The sequence below is a fragment of the Hemiscyllium ocellatum genome, chromosome 10 (genome assembly GCF_020745735.1).
Source record: "Hemiscyllium ocellatum isolate sHemOce1 chromosome 10, sHemOce1.pat.X.cur, whole genome shotgun sequence".
Classification (NCBI taxonomy): Eukaryota; Metazoa; Chordata; class Chondrichthyes; order Orectolobiformes; family Hemiscylliidae; genus Hemiscyllium; species Hemiscyllium ocellatum.
In genome coordinates this window covers 1,002,828-1,022,897 of record NC_083410.1, presented here as the reverse complement: position 1 = coordinate 1,022,897, position 20,070 = coordinate 1,002,828, and the positions used below count along the sequence as shown (strand labels likewise).

Below are 20,070 nucleotides of genomic sequence, written 5' to 3'. Positions count from 1 at the left end.
CGATAAGGATTTTATATTTAAAAGGACTCTATGATTGTCTGGCACACACACAGTATACTGCTTCTCCCTCATACACACAGACACATATACAGGCACATAATACGCTGCCTCTCCTTCAGACACACAGTGCACCACCGTTGACACACACTCTCACATACAAGCCCGACCCTACATCTCTAGTAAACTGTCTCTGACACTGACACACGCGCGCACACACACAATAGGTAGGAAAAGGGATGGGGATGTAAGGCAGAAATTCAGAGAGTTAGGGTGGAAGCCCAGAGCTAGGACGAACACAGTTGTTATCTCTGGTTTGTTGCCCATGCCACAAACGAGGCAAGGAATAGGGAGAGAGACGAGTTGAACATGTGGCTACAGGAGGAAGTGATTAGGTTACCTGGATAATTGGGGCTCATTCTGGTAGGTGGGACCTCTACAAATGGGATGGTCTACACCTGACTCAGAGTGTACCAATATCGTGTGTGTGTGCGTGCGTGTACGTGGGGGGGGGGTGATATTTGTCAATGGTCTTCGGGAGGTTTTAAACAAATTCAGCAGGGGGATGGGAACTTGACCTGTAGCTCCAGTGTACAGGAGGTTGAGAGTGGTGAGGTCATAAATAAGGGTTCAAGCCTGTACGAGTGACCCGGCAAGCAAGATGGTGGTTTGAAGTGTCTCTACTTCAATGCCAGGAGCACCCAGAATAAGGTGGGTAAACTTGCAGCATGGGTTGGTACCTGGGACTTCGATGTTGTGATTATTTTGGAGACATGGATAGAGCAGGGACAGGAATGGCTGTTGCAGGTTCCAGGGTTTACATGTTTAAGTAAGATCAGGGAAGGGGTAAAAGAGGGGGAGGTGTGGCATTGTTAGTCAAGGACAGTATTACGGTGGCAGAAAAGACGTTTGATGAGGACACATCCACTGAGGTAGTATGGCTGAGGTTAGGAACTGGAAAGGAGAGGTCACCCTGCTGGGAATTTTCTATAGGCCTCCAAATAATTCCAGAGATGTAGAGGAAAGGATAGCAAGGACAATTCTGGGGATACAAGCAAGGAAACTTTAACTTTCCAAATATTGACAAGAAACGCTATAGTTCGAGCACTTTAGATAGGTCAGTTTTTGTCCAATATGTGCAGGATGGTTTCCTGACACAGTACATAGATAAGTCAACAAGGGACGAGGCCACACTGGGGAATGAATCTGACCAGGTGTTAGATTTGGAGGTAGGTGAGCACTTTTGTGATCGTGACCACCATTCAGTTATGTTTACTTTCATGATGGAAAGGAATAGGTATATACTGCAGAGCAAGAGTTATTGCGGGGGAAGGGCAATTATGATGCAATTAGACAAGATTTAGGATGCATAGGATGTGGAAGGAACCTACAGCGGATGGGCACACTTGAAATGTGGGGCTTATTCAAGGAACAGATACTGCGGGTCCTTGATAAGTATGATGTACCTGTCAGGGAGGAAATGGTCAAGTGAGGGAGCCGTGGTGTATTAAAGAAGTTGAATCTCTTGTCAATAGGAAGGCGGCGGCTTATATTAGGATGGGACATGAAGGCTCAGTTCGGGCTCTTGAGAGTTACAAGTTAGCCAGGAAAGACCTTAAGAGAGAGCTAAGAAGAGCCAGGAGGAGACATGAAAAGTCATTGGCAGATAGAATCAAGGAAAACCTTAAAGCTTTCTGTAAGTATGTCAGGAATAAAAGAATAACTAGAATAAGATTGGGGCCAGCCAAGGACAGTATTGGGAAGTTGTGCGTGTAGTCCGAGGAGATAGGAGAGTGGTAAATGAATATTTTTCATTAGTATTTACACAGGAAAACACAATGTTGTTGAGGAGAATACTGAGCTACAGGCTATTAGACTAGATGGGATTGAAGTTGATGAGGAAGAGGTTCTAGCAACTTTGGAAAGTGCAAAAACAGATAAGTCCCCTTGGTGGATGTGATTTACCTGAGGATTCTCTGGGAAGCCCAGGAGAAGATTGCAGAGCCTTTGGTTTTGATCTTTATGTTGTCATTGTCTATAGGAATAGTGCCAGAAGACTGGAGGATAGCAAATGTTGTTCCCTTGTTCAAGAAGGGGAGTAGAGACAACTCTGGAAATTATACATCAGTGAGCCTTACTTCGATTGTGCATTAAGTGTTGGAAAAGGTTATAAAGAGATAGGATTTATAACCATCTAGAAAGGAATAATTTGATTAGGGATAATCAATACAGTTTTATGAAGGGTACATCATACCTCACAAACCTTACTGAGTTCTTTGAGGTGACCAAGCAGGTGGATGAGGGTAAAGCAGTTGATGTGATGTAAACAGACTTCAGTAAGGCATTTGATAAGGTCCACCATGGTAGGCTATTGCATAAAATACGGAGGCATGGGATGGAGGATGATTTAGCCGTTTGGGTGAAATTGCCAGAAGGTGGTGGTTAATGGGAAATGTTCATCTTGGAGTTCAGGTACTAGTGGTGTACCACAAGGACCTGTTTCGGGGCCAAATGACCTGGATGAGGTCATAGAAGGATGGGTTAGTAAATTTACAGTTGACACGAAGGTCGGTGGAGTTATGGATGGTGCAGAAGGATGTTGGAGGTTACAGAGGAACATCGATAAGCTGCAGAGCTGGGCTGAGAGGTGGCAAATGGAGTTTAATGGGGAAAAGTGTGAGGTGATTCACTTTGGAAGGAGTAACAGGAATACAAAGTATTGGGCTAATGGTAAGATTCTTGGTCGTGTGGATGAGCAGAGAGATCTTGGTATCCATGTGCACAAATCCTTGAAAGTTGCCATGCAGATTGATAGGGTTGCTAAGAAAGAGTGCAGTGTGTTAGCTTTTATTGGTACAGGAATTGAGTTTCAGAGCCATGAGGTTATGTTGCAGCTGTACAAAATGCTGGTGCAGCTGCACTTGGAGTATTGCGTACAATTCTGGTTGCCGTATTATAGGAAGGACATGGAAGCTTTGAAAAGGCTGTAGAGGAGGTTTACTAGGATGTTGCCTGGTGTAGAGAGAAGGTGTTATGAGAAAAGGCTGAGGGACTTGAGGCTGTTTTCATTAAAGAGAAGGTTGAGAGTGACTTAATTGAGACATAGAAGATGATCAGAGGATTAGATAGAGTGAATGGTGTTGGCTTTTTCCTTGGATGGTGTTGGCTAGCACGAGGGGACGTAGCTTTAAATTTAGGGGTGATAGATATAGGACAGATGTCAGAGGTAGGTTCTTTACGCAGAGTAGTAGGGACGTGGAATGCCCTGCCTGCAACAGTAGTAGACTCACCAACTTGAAGGGCATTTAAATGATCATTGGATAAATATTTGGATGATAATGGAATAGTGTAGATTAGATGGGCTTCAGATTGGTTTCACAGGTTGGTGCAACATTGAGGGCCAAAGGGTCTGTACTGATCTGTAATGTTCAATGTCCTATGTTTTATTTACCTTGTTCCATCCTTTTAATGAGCTGAATCTGCTGGACAGTTTTGCGGAGGATTCGGCATTTGTCAGGTTTCACACTCAGACTGTCAATGTGACTCAGATTGGCAGACAGTAACTCTGCTAGATCTTCAATATACTTGTTCTCCTGTTCCCGTCGACGCTTGTCTGCACTGGAGAGGGTAAGGTAAATCATTAGCTCCTCCTGGTATAAGCACACAGGTCACAGAATCAACAATAAGCCTTCTGCCCACCATCGAAAGGCAGCTATCCTGTCTGACCTCAATGGGCAGGACTCTATCTGGGCTGGGGCTCAGTCCAGGTTAGGCCCTGCCAGAGGTACAGATTTATCATACTGAGTTTGGATAGTGCTTTGTCTGGAAGGTGTGATCCTGCCATCCAATACCATCCTGGCCAAATAGATTCCTCCCTCTTAGTCCAATGGCAACAAATACCTACATCAGTTCAGGTCAGTGGAGCCAGGACTGGCAAGAATGGAGGTGTAATATTCATACTGTGTAGCCATGGACCCCAACGTAATTTCATGTCATAAATGTCTACCAGTTTATTCTCATTTGCCTTAACACTTGTCTTTAATCTGTTAGGTGCGTCTCCAGAAACTTTCAATAGCGTGGAAACAAGGATCTTTATGTCCCCATATTCTGTCCAATCACACTATGTCACTGAAAATGCTTTGTTCTGCTTAAAATCAGTAAACTTTTCAGTACTTTATTTTCTAATACCAGGTGAATCTCAGTCAGTGTTTTTTTCCCTCTTACACCCCATTGTGTTGAGTTCAAAGTTGCACAAAGGTGCTCATTGTGGACTGGACAATGATTTGTATAAAGGAAACACTGCAGTTTAACCATTGAATTCCATTGATCCCAACATTCCTTTTGCTTTTTCTCAGCCTTGTCCAGGTGAGTTGTTAATATTGTTCTGTGAATTTCTCTCTCTCTCTCTCTCTCCCCCCCTTTTCTCCAGTATTACCCAGCCTTTCATTCATCCGACCATCTCATAGAGATGTACAGAATGGAAATAGACCCTTCAATCCAACTCATCCATGCTGACCAGATACTCTAAATTAATCTAGTTCCATTTGCCAGCACTTGGTCCATATCCCTCTAACCTCTTCCTATTCATATACCCATTCAGATGCCTTTTAAATGTTGTCATTGTACCAGCATCCACCACTTCCTCTGGCTGCTCATTCCATGCATACCACGCTCTGCCAAAATGAGTTGCCACTTAGGTCCCTTTCATATCTATCCCCTCTCACCTTAAACCTATGCCCTCTAGTACTGGACTGTGCTACTCAAGGGAAAAGACCTAACTATTCACTTTGTCTGTGTCCCTTAAGGTTTTATAAACTTCTCTAAGGTCACCCCTCAGCCCCTGACTATCTAGGGAAAATAGTCCCAGCCTATTCATCTCCTCGCTATAGCTCAAACCCTCCAACTCTGACAACATTCTTGTAAATCTTTCCTGAACCTTATCAAGTTTCACAACATCCTTCCTATAGCAGAGAGACCAGATTTGAACATAGTATTCCAACAGTGGCCTAACCAATGTCCTGTACAGCTGCATCATGACCTCCCAACTCTTGTACTCAATACTCTGACCAATAAAGGAAAGCATACCAAACGCCTTCTTCACTATCCTATCTACCTGCGACTCCATTTTCAAGGAGCTATGATCCTGCACTCCAAGGTCTCTTTGTTCAGCAACACTCCCCAGGACCTTATCATTAAGTGTGTAAAACCTGCCCTGATTTGCTTGTCCAAAATGCAGCACCTCACATTTTTCTAAATTAAACTCCATCTGCCACTCCTCAGCCCACCGGCTGTCCACTACATCTCCACTTTTGGTGTCATCGGTACAATTACTAACCATACCTCCTATGTTCACATCCAAATCATTTAAATAAATGACAAGAAGTGGTGGACCTAGCATCAATCCTTGTGGCACTCCAGTGATCACAGGCCTCCAGTCTGGAAAGCAATCCTCCGCCACACCCTCTGTCTCCTATCTTCAAGCCAATTGGGTATCCAAATGGCTGGTTCTCCCTGCATTCCACGAGACCTAACCTTGCTAACCAGCCTACTTTGTAAAGCTTTGTCAAACACCTTACTGAAGTCCATGTAGACCACATCCACCACGCTGCCTTCATCGATCCACTTTGTTACTTCTTCAAAAAGATCAATTAAGTTAGTGAGACATGATTTCTCAGACACAAAGCCATGTTAACTGTCCCTGATCAACCCTTGCCTTTCCAAATACATCCTGTCCCTCAGGATTCCTTCCAATAACTTGTCCAACACTGATTTCAGGCTCAACTGTCAATAGTTACTTGGCTTTTCCTGACTACTTTTCTTAAATAGTGCCATCAAGTTACCCAATGTCAAGTCTTCTAGCACCTCACCTGTGCCTATCGATGATACAAATATCTAGCAAGGGACTCAGAAATCACTTGTCTAGATTCGCACAAAAGATCTAGGGTAGTCCTCACAAAGCATGCCAGCAGTTTCCCACAATTTTCAGAATAATTACCACTGTGTCTTGGATCCATACCTGTGTCCCATAGTGTCATACGGAGATAGCCTCCGCTTACGAGCATCAGAGTTTGCAGGGTTGGGGGTTGCAGACTCTGCAGTTCCATTCCCAGGAGCACTCATTTTCAACGTTCTCCCACCTGAAAGCATACAGCAGGTAAGAAATATTATAACAAACAGGATCATGCCTAACTCAGCTTTACTACTCAATCAACAGCTCCAGCAACTATTCGCAATCCTTCCCATCCACCTGAGGCACAGTGCAGGTCACATATGAAAGGCAGGTTACAGCAGAACTGAGCCATCAGTGACACACTGAGCACATCAGATACTTTTTTGAACTGCAACACAATCCTCATTCTTCACGTAAGCACCAGACAGCACTGTAGTGTGAGTCAGTATGTCCTAGTGAGAGTTAGCAAGGTGTTTCATAAGGTTCCCCATGATAGGCTCATTCAAAAAGTAAGGAGGCATGGGATACAGGGAACTTTGGCTGTCTGGATACAGAATTGGCTGGCCCAGAGAAGTCAGATGGTGATGGTAGATAGAAAGTATTCAGTCTGGAGCTTAGTGACCAGTGGTGTTCCACAGGGATCGGTTCTTGGATCTCTGCTCTGTGATTTTTATAAATGACTTGGATAAGAGAGCGGAAGGGTGGGTTAGTAAGTTTGCCGGTGATGCAAAGGTTGGTGGAGTGGTGGATAGTCTGGAGGGCAGTTGCAGGTTGCAATGGGACATTGACAGGAAGCAGACGTGGGTAAATGGAGTTCAAACTGAAAAAGTATGAAGTCATTTCACTTTGGAAGGTTGAATTTGAATGCAGAATACAGAGTTAAAGGCAGAATTATTGGCAAAAACAGAGAGCTCTTGAGCTCTATGTCCATAGATCCCTCAAAATTGCTACCCAAGTTGATCAAGTTGTTAAAAAGGCGTATGGTGTGTTGGCTTTCATTAACAGGGGGATTGAGTTTAAGAGCAATGAGGTTATGCTGCAGATCTACAGAGCCCTGGTTAGTCCATACTGGAAAAGTGTGTTCAGTTCTGGTCGCCTCATTATAGGAAAGATGTGGAAGCTTTAGAGAGGGTGCAGAAGAGATTTACCAGGGTGCTGCCAGGACTGGAGGGTGTGTCTTTAGGAAGGGCTTTTCTCATTGGAGTGAAGAATATCGAGAGGTGACTTGATGGAGGTGTACAAGATATTGAGAGGCATAGATAGAGTGGATAGCCAGAGACTTTTTCCCAGGGTGGAAATGTCTTTTACAAGGGAACATAATTTTAAGGTGATTGGAGGAAGGTTGAGGGAGATGTCAGAGACAGGTTCTTTACACAGAGAGAGTGGTGGGCGCATGGAATGGACTCCCAGCGGTGGGAGTAAAGTCTTTTAAACAGTAGGGACATTTGGATAGGCACATGGACGATAGTAAAATGAAGGGTATGTAGGTTTGTTTGATCACAGAGTAGGATAAAAGACTGGCACAACATAGAGGGCTGAAGGGTTTGTATTCTGCTGTACTGTTCTATGTTCTATTTTTAGTATGTGATCCATACCCAGAAACAGCCAGTGTTTGTGCGGGTCTATGTCCCAGTGCGAGTCACTAGATGTGGGACCCCCTACACCAGTGAGAGTTAGTGTGTAGGACTGTACCCCAAAGAGGAGAAAGAGAGGAATGTAAATGCTAGAGATCAGAGTGAAAAAGTGTGGTGCTGGAAAAGCACAGCCAGTCAGGCAGCATCCAAGGAGCAGGACAATCGATGCTTCCAGCATAAGCCCTTCATCTGGAATGTTGAATGGGGGGGTTTGCACAAGGAAGCTGAAAGATAAATGGGTGGGGGCGGGGGTTGGGCCTGAGGGGAAGGTAGCTGGAAATTCGCTAGGTAGATGAAGGTGGGGGCGTGGTAGTGATACGTCAGAGCGGAGGCTGGAGCAGATAGGTGGGAAGGATAATAGACAGGTAGGACAGTGCCCATTTGGAGGGTTGGATCCGAGATGGGGCAGGAGGAGGGGAGGAAAGATGGTGAAATCGACATTGATGTCACGTGGTCGGAGGGTCCCAAGCTGGAAGATGAGGCTTTCTTCCTCTAGATGTCAGATGGCTAGAGGTTGGTGGTGAAGGCTCCCCAGGACTTGCACACCCTTGGTGGCTTGGGAATTTTCTTGAACTGTCCTACCTTTCCATCTTCTTTCCCACCTATCCGCTCCACGCTCCGCTCTGACCTATCACCATCACCCCCCCACTTTCATCCATCTATCGCATTCCCAGCTACCTTTCCCTACCACACCCCCTTTCCATTTATCTCTAAGCCCCCTCAGGACCTCCCCCCAAGTCCTGATGAAGAGCTTATTCTCGAAATGTCGAGTCTCCTGCTCCTTGGATGCCGCTTGACGGTTTGTGCTTTGCCAGCACCACACTTTTTGACTCTGTACCCCAAACAGTCAGAATGAGAGAGACGGAAGCCTAGTGAAAGGTCACTGCACGTGGGATCCAGAAGCCAGTGAAGTACGTGTAAGTCCTATAGCCCAGTAAAAGTCGTATATGTGGAAAGCATACCCCAGTGGCAGTCTGTGCCAGTGGGACCCTGTACCCCAGTGAGAGTCCGTGTGTGTGGGGTCCATACCGCAGTGACAGTCAGTGTGTGTGGGACCCTGCACCCAACTGAGAGTCAGTGTGCGTGTGACCTGTATGCCAGTAAGTCAGTGTGAATGGAAACGTAAAGAACATAGACTTATGATTTTTTTTAAACTGTTTCAGACTGAAATGGAAAGAACTGTTTTAAAAACCAATGGTTGTTAACAAATTGCTGCACTTTTTGAAAGTAACCTAGTACTCACTGTTAGTGAGTTGAGTGATTACGGGATTAAAACATTGCAGTACGATGTCCCTATGTTGAGGTTGTACGTGACGCCTCTTCTAGAGTTCTATGTGCAGTTTTGGCCACGTTGTCAGAAAGGATATTATGAAACTGGAGAGGGTTGATCTAAGATTCTCCAGGATTGTGCTAGGAATGGAGGGTTTGAATTATAAAAATAAAATGCAAAGACTGGGGCTTTTCTCTGGAGTGTAGAAAGTTCGGGGGTGACCTTATTGAGGTTTATAAAATCATCAGGGGTAGTAATAAGGTGGATAGCCAAGGTCTTTTTCCCAGGGGAGGGGAGTCCAAAACTAGAGGGCATAAGTGTAAGGTGAGAGGTACAAGATTTAAAATGGACCTAAAGGGCAACTTTTTCATGCACAGGGTGGTGTGTGGATAATGAGCTACCAGAGGAAGTGGAGGAGGCTGGTACAATTACAACATTTAATGTGAAAGCAAAGGTCTTTCCCTAGGGTGGGGGAGATCCAAACTAGGGGGCATATTTTTAAGGTGAGAGGAGAAAGCCTTGAAAAGGACATGATGCGTCAACATTTTTACAGGGAGTGGCTTGTGAGTGGAATGCAAATTACAATGTTTAAAATACTTTGGGTAAGTACATTAACAGGTAAGATTTGGGGAGATATGGGCTATATTCAGACAGGAGGGACTAGGTCTAGTTTAGTTTGAGAATATGGTCAACATGGACTCCTTAAACCAAAGGGTCTGTTTCCATGCTGCATGACTCTGTCTGAATTTCAAACGAGTGGAATATGGGTTTTCTATGAGTCAGTGTGCATGGATCCCTAGGCTGAAGCATTCACAACAATCTGCAGCCAGGTGTGCCAAGTGGATGATCCTGGCATCTTGGCCTCTTTAAGAGTTCAGAACTTACACAACACCAAGTTATGGTCCAAGACTTTCCTTCATCAGATAGCACAAATAGCGTGAGTGGAGTGTCAACAAGCTGATTAATAAGTACATTTGTACAACATTTTGAGACTCTTAATTACCTATAATTACCTCATAACGATCTCTCCACGTATAAATTCTGTGCCTGTGCACTTCCCTCCACTTCACCTGATGGAAGGAGCAGCGCTCTGAAAATTTGTGATTTCAAATAAATCTGAATGACAATAACCTGGTGTCATGTGACTATTGAGTTTGTCCAGCCCAGTCCAACACCAGCACCTCCACATTCTCAAGAGGTCATTACCATCACAGACGTCAGTCTTCAGCCAACTATATTCAGTCTATATGATATCCAGAAATGGCTGGAGGAATTAGGTCGACTTTGCAGTCTGAACCTGACAGCATTCCAAAAATAATATAACAGACATGTGCACTAGAACTTGCCCCACTTCTGGCCAAGCTGTATCAGTAAAGCTACAACACTGGCATCTACTCAACAAATGGAAAACAGCCCAGGTTTGTCCTACTCTCAAAAAAAGGGGACAGCTTCAACTCAGCCAATTACTGCCCCATCAATCTAATCTCAATCATCAGTCCAGTGATGGAAGGGATCATCAACAGCTTATCAAGAGGTCCAAGTGACTCAGGAGAATCAGGAGTTGATGGAAATTAGCATTGATGAGAAGGGCGTATGGGAGAAATGAAGGGAACATGGAAGCTGATAAATACTCAGCACCTGATCATTTAGATCACAGTGGGCTGAAACTGGATTCTTGCCAAATTCCAATGATTCTGGAATGACTCCTGCTTATCTGAAGTTAACAAGTATTTAAGAAAGAGGCAAGAGAAAAAAAAACTGGGAACTGAAAATCTGCCAGCCTTACGTCAGATGTACAGAAAATGCCAGAATTTCTCACGAAGGCGTGATAAACAGACATTTGGAATTTTAAAAAAATCGTCCTGGGATAAGTGAAGGGATAATGGTGTTTCAGGCATAAGCCCTTCATCATGATTCCTGATGAAGGGCTAATGCCCAAACCGTCGATTCTCTTGCTCCTCCGATGCAGCCTGACTGGCTGTGCTATTCCAGCACCATGTTTCGACTCCGATTTCCAGCATCTACAGTCCCTAGATTCAAAAAGTGTGGTGCTGGAAAAGCACAGCCAGTCAGGTTGCATCAGAGGAGCAGAAGAGTCGACATTTCAAGCATGAGGCCATTCCTGATGAAGAGCTTATGCTCGAAACGTCGACTCTCCTGCTTCTCGGATACTGCCTGACCGGCTGTGTTTTTCCAGCACCACACTTTGATTCTAGAAATACAACTCCAAGCTATTTAACCATTCCTCGTCTGACAGCCTTCTCATCCCTGAAATCAACCTGGTGAACCTCCTGGGAACTGCCTCCAGTGCCACCGCAACCTTCCTCAAGTAAGGAGAGTTGAAGAGTGTGGTGCTGGAAAAGCACAGTCAGTCAGGCAGCATCCGAGAAGCAGAAGAATCAATGTTTCGGGCAGAAGCCCTTCATAAGGAATCATGGGACATCATGTCTCACGAACTTGCTTGAGTTTTCTTTGAAAAAGTAACAAAGAGGATTGATGAGGACAGACTGGTGGATGTGATCTATATGGACTTCAGTCAAGTGTTCGACAAGGTTCCCCAGGGGACACTGGTTAGCAAGGTTGGATCTCATGGAATACAGGGACAACTAGCCATTTGGATACAGAACTGGCTCAAAGGTGGAAGACAGAGGGTGATGGTGGAGGGTTGTTTTTCACACTGGAGTGCCACAAGGATCAGTGCTGGGTCCACTACATTTCATTATTAATATAAATGATTTGGATGTGAGCATAAGAGGTATAGTAAGTTTGCAGATGACACCAAAACTAGAAGTGTTGTGGACAGGTTACCTCAGGAGTAAAATGGGATCTGGACCAGATGGGCCAATGGGCTGAGGAGTGGCAGATGGAGTTTAATTCAGATAAATGTGAGGTGCTGCATTTTGGAAAAACAAATCTTTGCAGGACCTAATACACTTAATGGTAAGGTACTAGGGAGTGTTGCTGAACAAAGAAACCTTGGAGTGCAGGTTCCTAGTTCCTTGAAAGTGGAGTCACAGGTAGACAGGATATGTGAAAGTGGTGTTTAGTATGCTTTCCTTTATTGGTCAGGGCACTGAATATAAGAGTTGGGAGGTCATTTGCGGCTGTACAGAGCATGGTTTAGGCCACTTTTGGAATATTACGTTCAATTCTAGTCTCCTTCATAACAGAAAGATGTTGTGAAAAGGTTCAGAAAAGATTTACAAGGTTGTTGCCAGGGTTGGAGGATTTGAGCTTTAGAGAGAGGTTGATTAGTCTCGGGGGTAACCTTATAGGATTTATAAAATCATGAGGAGCTTTTTTTTGCAGCAGAGAGCAGCGGGAGCTGGGCGGAAGTGAAGCCGGAGCACAGAGCTGGTTGGGAAGGTAAGTGATCCCTCCTCCTCTAACCTAAAAAAAGGACTCAGTCGGCTGAACAGGTAAACTACTTAGTGTTCTTGTTTTGGAGACAAAGTGTAGAGTTATGGCAGTGCAGGCAGTGGAATGTCCCTCCTGCAGGATGTTTGAGGTAGGGGTGACCACCGATACTCCTGCCGACCTCACCTGCAGGAAATGCAGTCAGATCCTGCTCCTCACAGACTGCGTTAGGGAACTGGAGCTGGGGTTGGATGAACTGAGGATTATTCGAGAGGCTGAGAGGGTGATAGATAGAAGCTACAGGGACATAGTTACACCAGAGAACAGAGGTAGCTGGGTAACAGTTAGAGGTGGGAAGGGGAGGAAGCAGGCAGTGCAGGGATCCCCTGTGGTCGTTCCCCTCAACAATAAGTATACAGCTTTGGATACTGTGGGGGGGGGGGGGGGGTCGGCCTAGCAGGGGTAAGCTGCAGTAACCGGGTCTCTGGCACGAGGTCTGGCTCTGAGGCCCAAAAGGGGAAGGGGGAGAGGAAGAGAGTGCTAGTTATGGGAGACTCTCTAGTTAGAGGGACAGACAGGCGATTCTGTGGACATGGGCGAGACTCTCGGATGGTTTGTTGCCTCCCGGGTGCCAGGGTCCGAGATGTCTCGGACTGTGTCTTCAGAATCCTTAAGGGCGAGGGTGTGCAGCCAGAAGTCATGGTGCACATTGGCACCAACGACACAGGTAGGAAGAGGGGTGGGGAGGTCATTCAAGAGCTCAGGGAGTTAGGCTGGAAGCTAAAAGCTAGGACAGACAGAGTCGTCATCTCTGGGTTGTTGCCAGTGCCACTTGACAGTGAGGCAAGGAATAGGGAGAGAGTGCAGTAGAACACGTGGCTGCAAGGATGGTGTAGGAGGGAGGGCTTCAGGTATTTGGACAATTGGACTGCATTCTGGGGAAGGTGGGACCTGTACAAGCAGGACGGGTTGCACCTGAACCAGAAGGGCACCAATATCCTGGGGGGTAGGTTTGCTAGCACTTTTCGGGGGGAGGGGTTTAAACTAATTTGGCAGGGGGATGGGATCCGGACTTGTAGTCCAGCAAGTAGGTTAGCTGTTTTTCAGGATGTCCAAGAATGTAGGGAGGCTGTGGAGAAGGTAGCACTGACAGGGAATACTTGCGGACACAGAGATGGGTTCAAGTGTGTATACTTCAATGCAAGGAGTATCAGAAATAAGGTGGGTGAACTTAAGGCGTGGATCGGTACTTGGGACTACAATGTTGTGGCCATCACGGAAACGTGGATAGATGAGGGATCAGGAATGGTTGTTGGAGGTTCCTGGTTACAGATGTTTCAGTAAGATTAGGGAGGGTGGTAAAAAAGGATGGGGGGGTGGCGTTGTTAATTAGAAATGGTATAACGGCTGCAGAAAGGAAGTTTGAGGGGGATCTGCCTTTGGAGGTAGTATGGGCTGAAGTCAGAAATAGGAAAGGAGCAGTCACCTTGTTGGGTGTTTACTATAGGCCCCCCAATAGCAGCACAGATGTGGAGAAACAGATTGGGAAACAGATTTTGGAAAGGTGCAGAAGCCACAGGGTAGTAGTCATGGGCGATTTCAACTTCCCAAATATTGATTGGAAGCTCTTTAGATCAAGTAGATTGGACGGGGCGGTGTTTGTGCAGTGTGTCCAGGAAGCTTTTCTAACTCAGTATGTAGATTGTCCGACCAGAGGGGAGGCCATATTGGATTTGGTATTTGGTAACGAACCGGGACAAGTGATGGGCTTGTTAGTGGGTAAGCATTTTGGTGATGGTGACCACAATTCTGTGGCTTCCACCTTGGTTATGGAGAGAGATAGGTGCGTGCAACAGGGTAGATTTTACAATTAGGGGGAAGGGTAAATACGATGCTGCAAGACAGGATCTGAGGAGCATAAGTTGGGAGCATAGGCTGTCAGTGAAGGATGTCATTGAAATGTGGAACTTTTTCAAGGAACAGATACGATGTGTCCTTGATGGTATGTACCTGTCAGGCAGGAGAGAGATGGTCGTGTGACGGAACTTTGGTTGACGAGGGAGGTTGAATGTCTTGTAAGGAGGAAGAAGGATGCTTACATAAGGTTGAGGAAACAAGATTCAGACAGAGCATTGGAGGGATACAGGATAGCCAGGAGGGAGCTGAAGAAAGGGATTAGGAGAACTAAGAGAGGGCATGAAAAATCTTTGGTGGGTAGGATCAAGGATAACCCCAAGGCCTTTTATGTTTATGTGAGAAACATGAGAACGAGGGTAGGTCCGATCAAGGACAGTAGTGGGAGATTATGTATTGAGTCGGAAGAGGTAGGAGAGGTCTTGAATGAGTACTTTTCTTCAGTATTTACAAATGAGACGGACCGTATTGTTGAAGAGGAGAGTATGAAACGGACTGGTAAGCTAGAGGAGATACTTGTTCGGAAGGAAGGTGTGTTGGGCATTTTGAAAAACTGGAGGATAGACAAGACCCCGGACCTGACGGGATCTATCCTAGGATTATGTGGGAAGCAAGAGAGGAAATTGCAGAGCCATTGGCAATGATCTTTTCGTCTTCACTGTCAACGGGGGTGGTACCAGGGGACTGGAGAGTGGCAAATGTTGTGCCCCTGTTCAAAAAAGGGAATAGGGATAACCCCGGAATTACAGGCCAGTTAGTCTTACTTCGGTGGTAGGCAAAGTAATGGAAAGGGTACTGAGGGATAGGATTTATGAGTATCTGAAAAGACACTGCTTGATTCGGGACAGCCAGCACGGATTTGCGAGGGTTGAGTCTTGCCTTATTAGTCTTATTGAATTCTTTGAAGAGGTGACCAAGCATGTGGATGAGGGTAGAGCAGTGGATGTAGTGTACATGGATTTTAGTAAGGCATTTGATAAGGTTCCCCATGGTAGGCTGATGCGGAAAGTCAGGAGGCATGGGATAGTGGGAAATTTGGCCAACTGGATAGAAAACTGGCTAACCGGTCGAAGTCAGAGAATGGTGGGAGATGGTAAATATTCAGTCCAGTTCCAAGTGGAGTTCCGCAGGGATCAGTTCTGGGTCCTCTGCTGTTTGTAATGTTTATTAATGACTTGGAAGAGGGAGTCGAAGGGTGGGTCAGTAAATTTGCAGACGATACAAAGATTGGTGGAGTTGTGGATAATGAGGAGGGCTGTTGTCGGCTGCAAAGGGACTTAGATATGATGCAGAGCTGGGCTGAGGAGTGCCAGATGGAGTTCAACCCTGTCAAGTGTGAGGTTGTCCATTTTGGAAGGACAAATAAGAATGCGGAATACAGGGTTAACGTAGGGTTCTTAGTAAGTCGGAGGGGCAGAGGGATCTCGGGGTTTATGTTCATAGATCTGTGAAAGTTGCCACTCAGGTGGACAGAGCTTGTAAGAAGGCCTATGGTGTATTAGCGTTCATGAGCAGCGGGATTGAATGCAAGAATCGTGAGGTGATGTTGCAGCTGCACAGTACCTTGGTAAGGCCACATTTGGAGTACTGTGTGCAGTTCTGGTCGCCTCACTTTAGGAAAGATGTGGAAGCTTTGGAGAGGGTGCAGAGGAGATTTACCAGGATGTTGCCTGGAATGGAGAACAGGTCGTACGAGGATTGGTTGAGAATGCTAGGCCTTTTCTCATTGGAACGGAGAAGGATGAGGGGTGACTTGATAGAGGTTTATAAGATGATCAGGGGAATAGATAGAGTAGACAGTCAGAGACTCTTTCCCCGGGTACAACAGAGTGTTACAAGGGGACATAAATTTAAGGTGAAGGGTGGAAGGTATAGAGGGGATGTCAAGGGTAGGTTCTTTACCCAGAGAGTGGTGGGGCATGGAATGCGCTGCCTGTGGGAGTGGCAGAGTCAGAATCATTGGTGACCTTTAAGCAGCAATTGGATAGGTACATGGATAGGTGCTTAAGCTAGGACAAATGTTCAGCACAATATCGTGGGCCGAAGGGCCTGTTCTGTGCTGTATTGTTCTATGTTCTGTGGATAGGATAAATAGGCAAAGTCTTTTCCCTGTGGTGGGGGAGTCCAGAACTAGAGAGCATAGGTTTAGGGTGAGAGAAGAAAGATATAAAAGGGACCTAAGGAGCAACCTTTCCACACAGAGGGTGGAACGTGTATGGAATGAGCTGCCAGAGGAAGTGGTGGAGGCTGGTACAATTGCAACATTTAAAAGGCACCTGGATGGGTACATGAATAGGAAGAGTTTAGAGGGATATGGGCCGGGTGCTGGCAAATGGGACCTAGATTAAGTTGGGCTATCTGGTTGGCATGGACGAGTTGGACCAAAGAGTCTATTTCCGAGCTGTACATCTCTATGACTCTATCTGCAGCCCTCACTTTCTCCTCGACCAGAAGGTGGACACAATAGTCCAGGTCTCGTCTTACCAACGCCAATATAATTTTAACAACATTACTTTTATAATCCAGTCCTTTTGCAACAAATGCTAGGATTCCATTTGTCCTTCTTATTATAGTTTGAGCAGAGCTGCAAGGAGAGAGGGCAGAGAGAAGCCAGGGCTGCCAGGAAGGTTTGAAGTGGGTGAGATCTAAACCTAAGACCCCACACCATAGGGCCTCCCTCCCAACTACCTCCTCTAACCGAAGTGTCTGTAAACTCGGTAATTTTTCAGGTGTTCTAATTTTTTTTCTTTTATTCTCTTCCTTGTTTAGTCCTGTGTGGGCTTTCAGATTAGCGGGGTATGGCTGACAGGGCAGTTGCATTGTTCCTCCTGCAGAATGTGGCAGGTCAGAGACATTACACATGTCTCTGCCAACCACATCTGCAGGAAGTGCACCCAACTCCAACACCTCAAAAACCAAGTTAGGGAACTGGAGCTGGATGAACTACAGATCATCTGGGAGGCTGAGGGAGAAATTGAAAGGATGTACAGGAATGTGGTCACTCCTCAGACACAGGATAAAGACAGCTAGGTTACAGCCAGGGGAGGAAAGGGAACTGACAGACAGCAGAACTCTGTTGTGGCTATTCCCCTCAGCAATAAGGATACCATTTTGGATATTGCGGGTGGGGACAGCCTCCCAGGGGAAAGGAGGAAATGGGGACTGCAGATGTTGGAGATCAGAGTAAAGAGTGTGGTACTGGAAAAGCACAGCAGGAGAATCGCCGTTTCGGGCTTATGCCTGAAACATCAATTCTCCTGCTCATCGCATGCTGCCTGACCGGCTGTGTTTTTCCAGTACCACACTCTCGGACTACCAGGGAAAAGACACGGTTGTCAGGTCTCTGGCACTGAGGCTCAGAAGGGAAGTGAGAGGAGAATACAAAAGTGCTAGTGGTAGGGAACTCGATAGTTAGACAGATTGACAGGAGATTTTGTGGTCAGGAACGGGACTCCCGGAAGGTATGTTGCCTCCCCGGTGCCAGGGTCCGGGATGTCACCAATCGGGTTTACAGGATTCTGAACGGGGAGGGTGAGCAGCCAGAAATCGTGATACATATTGGCACCAACGATATAGCCAGGAAAGGGATTGAGGATCTGAAAAGTGACTACAGAGAGTTAGGTTGGAAGCTGAAGAGCAGGATGAGTAGTGACCTCAGGTTTGCTACCAAGACAATGAGGAGAGAAACAGTCAGCGAGTACAGCTTTACACGTGACTGCGAGGCTGGTGCAAGAATGAGGGCTTCACATACTTAGACCATTGGGATGCCTTCTGGGGAAGGTAGGACTATACATGAAGGACGGGTTGCACCAGAACTGGAGGAGCACAAATGTCCTGGGTAAGAGATTTGCTCGTGTGGTTGGGGGAAGGTCAAAACTAGTTTGGCAGTGGGGGTGGGAACCAGAGCTCCATATCAGAGAGGGCGGTAGCATATACGGGGCTGTGACAGGATATAGCAAATAGAACGGAAAGGTTTTTCATGTGATGAAACAAAGGGATGGGTTAAAGTGTGTCTGCTTTAACGCACAGAGTGTCAGAAATAAGTGTGATGAACTTAGTCCCAAGTACTGATCCATGCTCTATGACGTTGTGGCTATAATGGAGACATGGGTTTCAAGGGGGCAGGAATGGTTGCTAGATGTTCCAGGGTTTAGCACATTTAAAAAGAACAGGGAGTATGGAAAAAGAGGAGGGGGTGTAGCATTGCTAATTAGAGAGTGCGCCACAGCGACAGAAGCAAAGGTTGTTGAGGAATGTTTGTCTACTGAGTCAGTATGGGTGGAAGTTAGGAACAGTAAAGGAACAGCCACCTCATTGGGGGTTTTCTACAGACCAATAGCAGTAGGGAGATTGAAGAACTCATAGACTGGCAGATTTTGGAAAAATGCAGATGTAGCAGGGTTGTTCTTATGGGTGATTTCAACTTTCCCAATATCGACTGGAACATCGTTAGTGCAGATGGTTTGGATGGAGCCATTTTTGTCAGGTGTGTTCAAGAGGGTTTCCTTATTTAGTATGTAGATAGGCCGACGAGGGGAGAGGCCACTTTGGATTTGGTGCTCGGCAATGAACCAGGACAAGTGTCAGATCGCACGGCGGGAGAACACTTTGGTGACAGTGATCACAACTGCCTCACATTTATCATAGCCATGGAGAGGGAAAGGAGCAGTTACCAAGGGGAGATATTTAATTGGGGAAAAAGAAATTATGACGCTGTCAGACAGGAGTTGGGAAGTACAGACTGGGATCAATTGTTCCACAGAAAGGGCACAGCAGACATGTGGAGACTGTTTAAGGAGTGTTGTTGTGAGTGATGCGTAAATATGCTCCTCTGAAACAGGCAAGGGGTAAGATTAAGGAGCCTCAGATGATGAGAACAAAGGAGCTTCTCGTCAAAAGGAAGAAGGCAGCTTACGTAAGGTGGCTAGTTGGTGTTCATGGATGCGGATCGTTAGCGGTCTTCCTGTTTGTCCTATGTAGTGTTTTGTGCAGTCCTTGCATGGGAGTTTGTCCACTACATTGGTTTTGCTCATGCTGGGTATCGGGTCCTTCGTCCTGGTGAGCCACAAAGCGACGTGACCAGCTATCCTTAGTAGCCACACACTCAGATGACAAGCAACATGAGTTTGACTGGGACAACACTACTATTATAGGACAATCCAAACAGAGAACAGCCAGGGAATTCCGAGAGGCATGGCACTCATCCACAGATTCAATCAATAAGCACATCGACCTGGACCCAATATACCGGCCACTGCAGCAGACAGCTGGAACTGACAACCGGAAGCGGCAGATACAAACCACTATAAATGCCGGAGGAAACATCACAGAAGCGCTTCACAGGAGGCTCCCAAGCACTGAGGATGTCACCTAGACAGGGGACGAAACATCTGCAACACAAATTCCCAGCTTGGCGAACAGAACCACAACAACAGGTTATTTTATTTCAGATTAGGAATAATCCTTGGCACAACATCATGGACCGAAGGGCCTGTTCTGTGCTGTACTTTTCTATGTTCTATGTTGCCACTTTCAGCGATTCATGCACAAAGACTCCCAGATCCAGGTGCACTGATGCGTCTTAAATCCCATTTAAATAATGACTTGCCCTTTTATTGTTCCTGCCAAAATGGATGACCTCACACTTAACCAGATTGAACTCCATCTGCCAGATTCTGGCCCTTTCTCCTAGCCTGTCAATATCCAACTGTAAACTCTTTACCTCCTCATCGATGCCTGCTTTCCCACCTGTCTTAGTATCATCCACGAATTTTATTATGTTAAACTCTGTCCCTGCTAGTATACAGATTGTAAATAGTTGAAGTCTGAGAACTGAACCCTACAGCACCCCACTAGTTACAGCTGGCCATCTAGAGAAGGACTCATTTATTCCGACTGTCTGCTTCCTATCAGTCAGCCAGTCAGCCAATCCTCTATCCAAGCCAATG

General features: G+C 46.0%; 1 protein-coding gene across 1 annotated transcript in view; it reads right to left on the bottom strand.

Moving 5' to 3' along the window:
- The window catches only part of ncoa1 (nuclear receptor coactivator 1), a 110,273-nt gene that overhangs the window by 72,228 nt on the left and 17,975 nt on the right, over nucleotides 1–20,070 (bottom strand). Inside the window, exons 2-3 of the mRNA XM_060831180.1 lie at nucleotides 6,014–6,134; nucleotides 3,449–3,615 (exon numbers count right to left, since the gene is read on the bottom strand). Coding sequence (XP_060687163.1) covers nucleotides 3,449–3,615; nucleotides 6,014–6,117 — 271 coding nt within the window. The 5' untranslated portion in view covers nucleotides 6,118–6,134. The remainder of the gene's footprint in view (nucleotides 1–3,448; nucleotides 3,616–6,013; nucleotides 6,135–20,070) is intronic.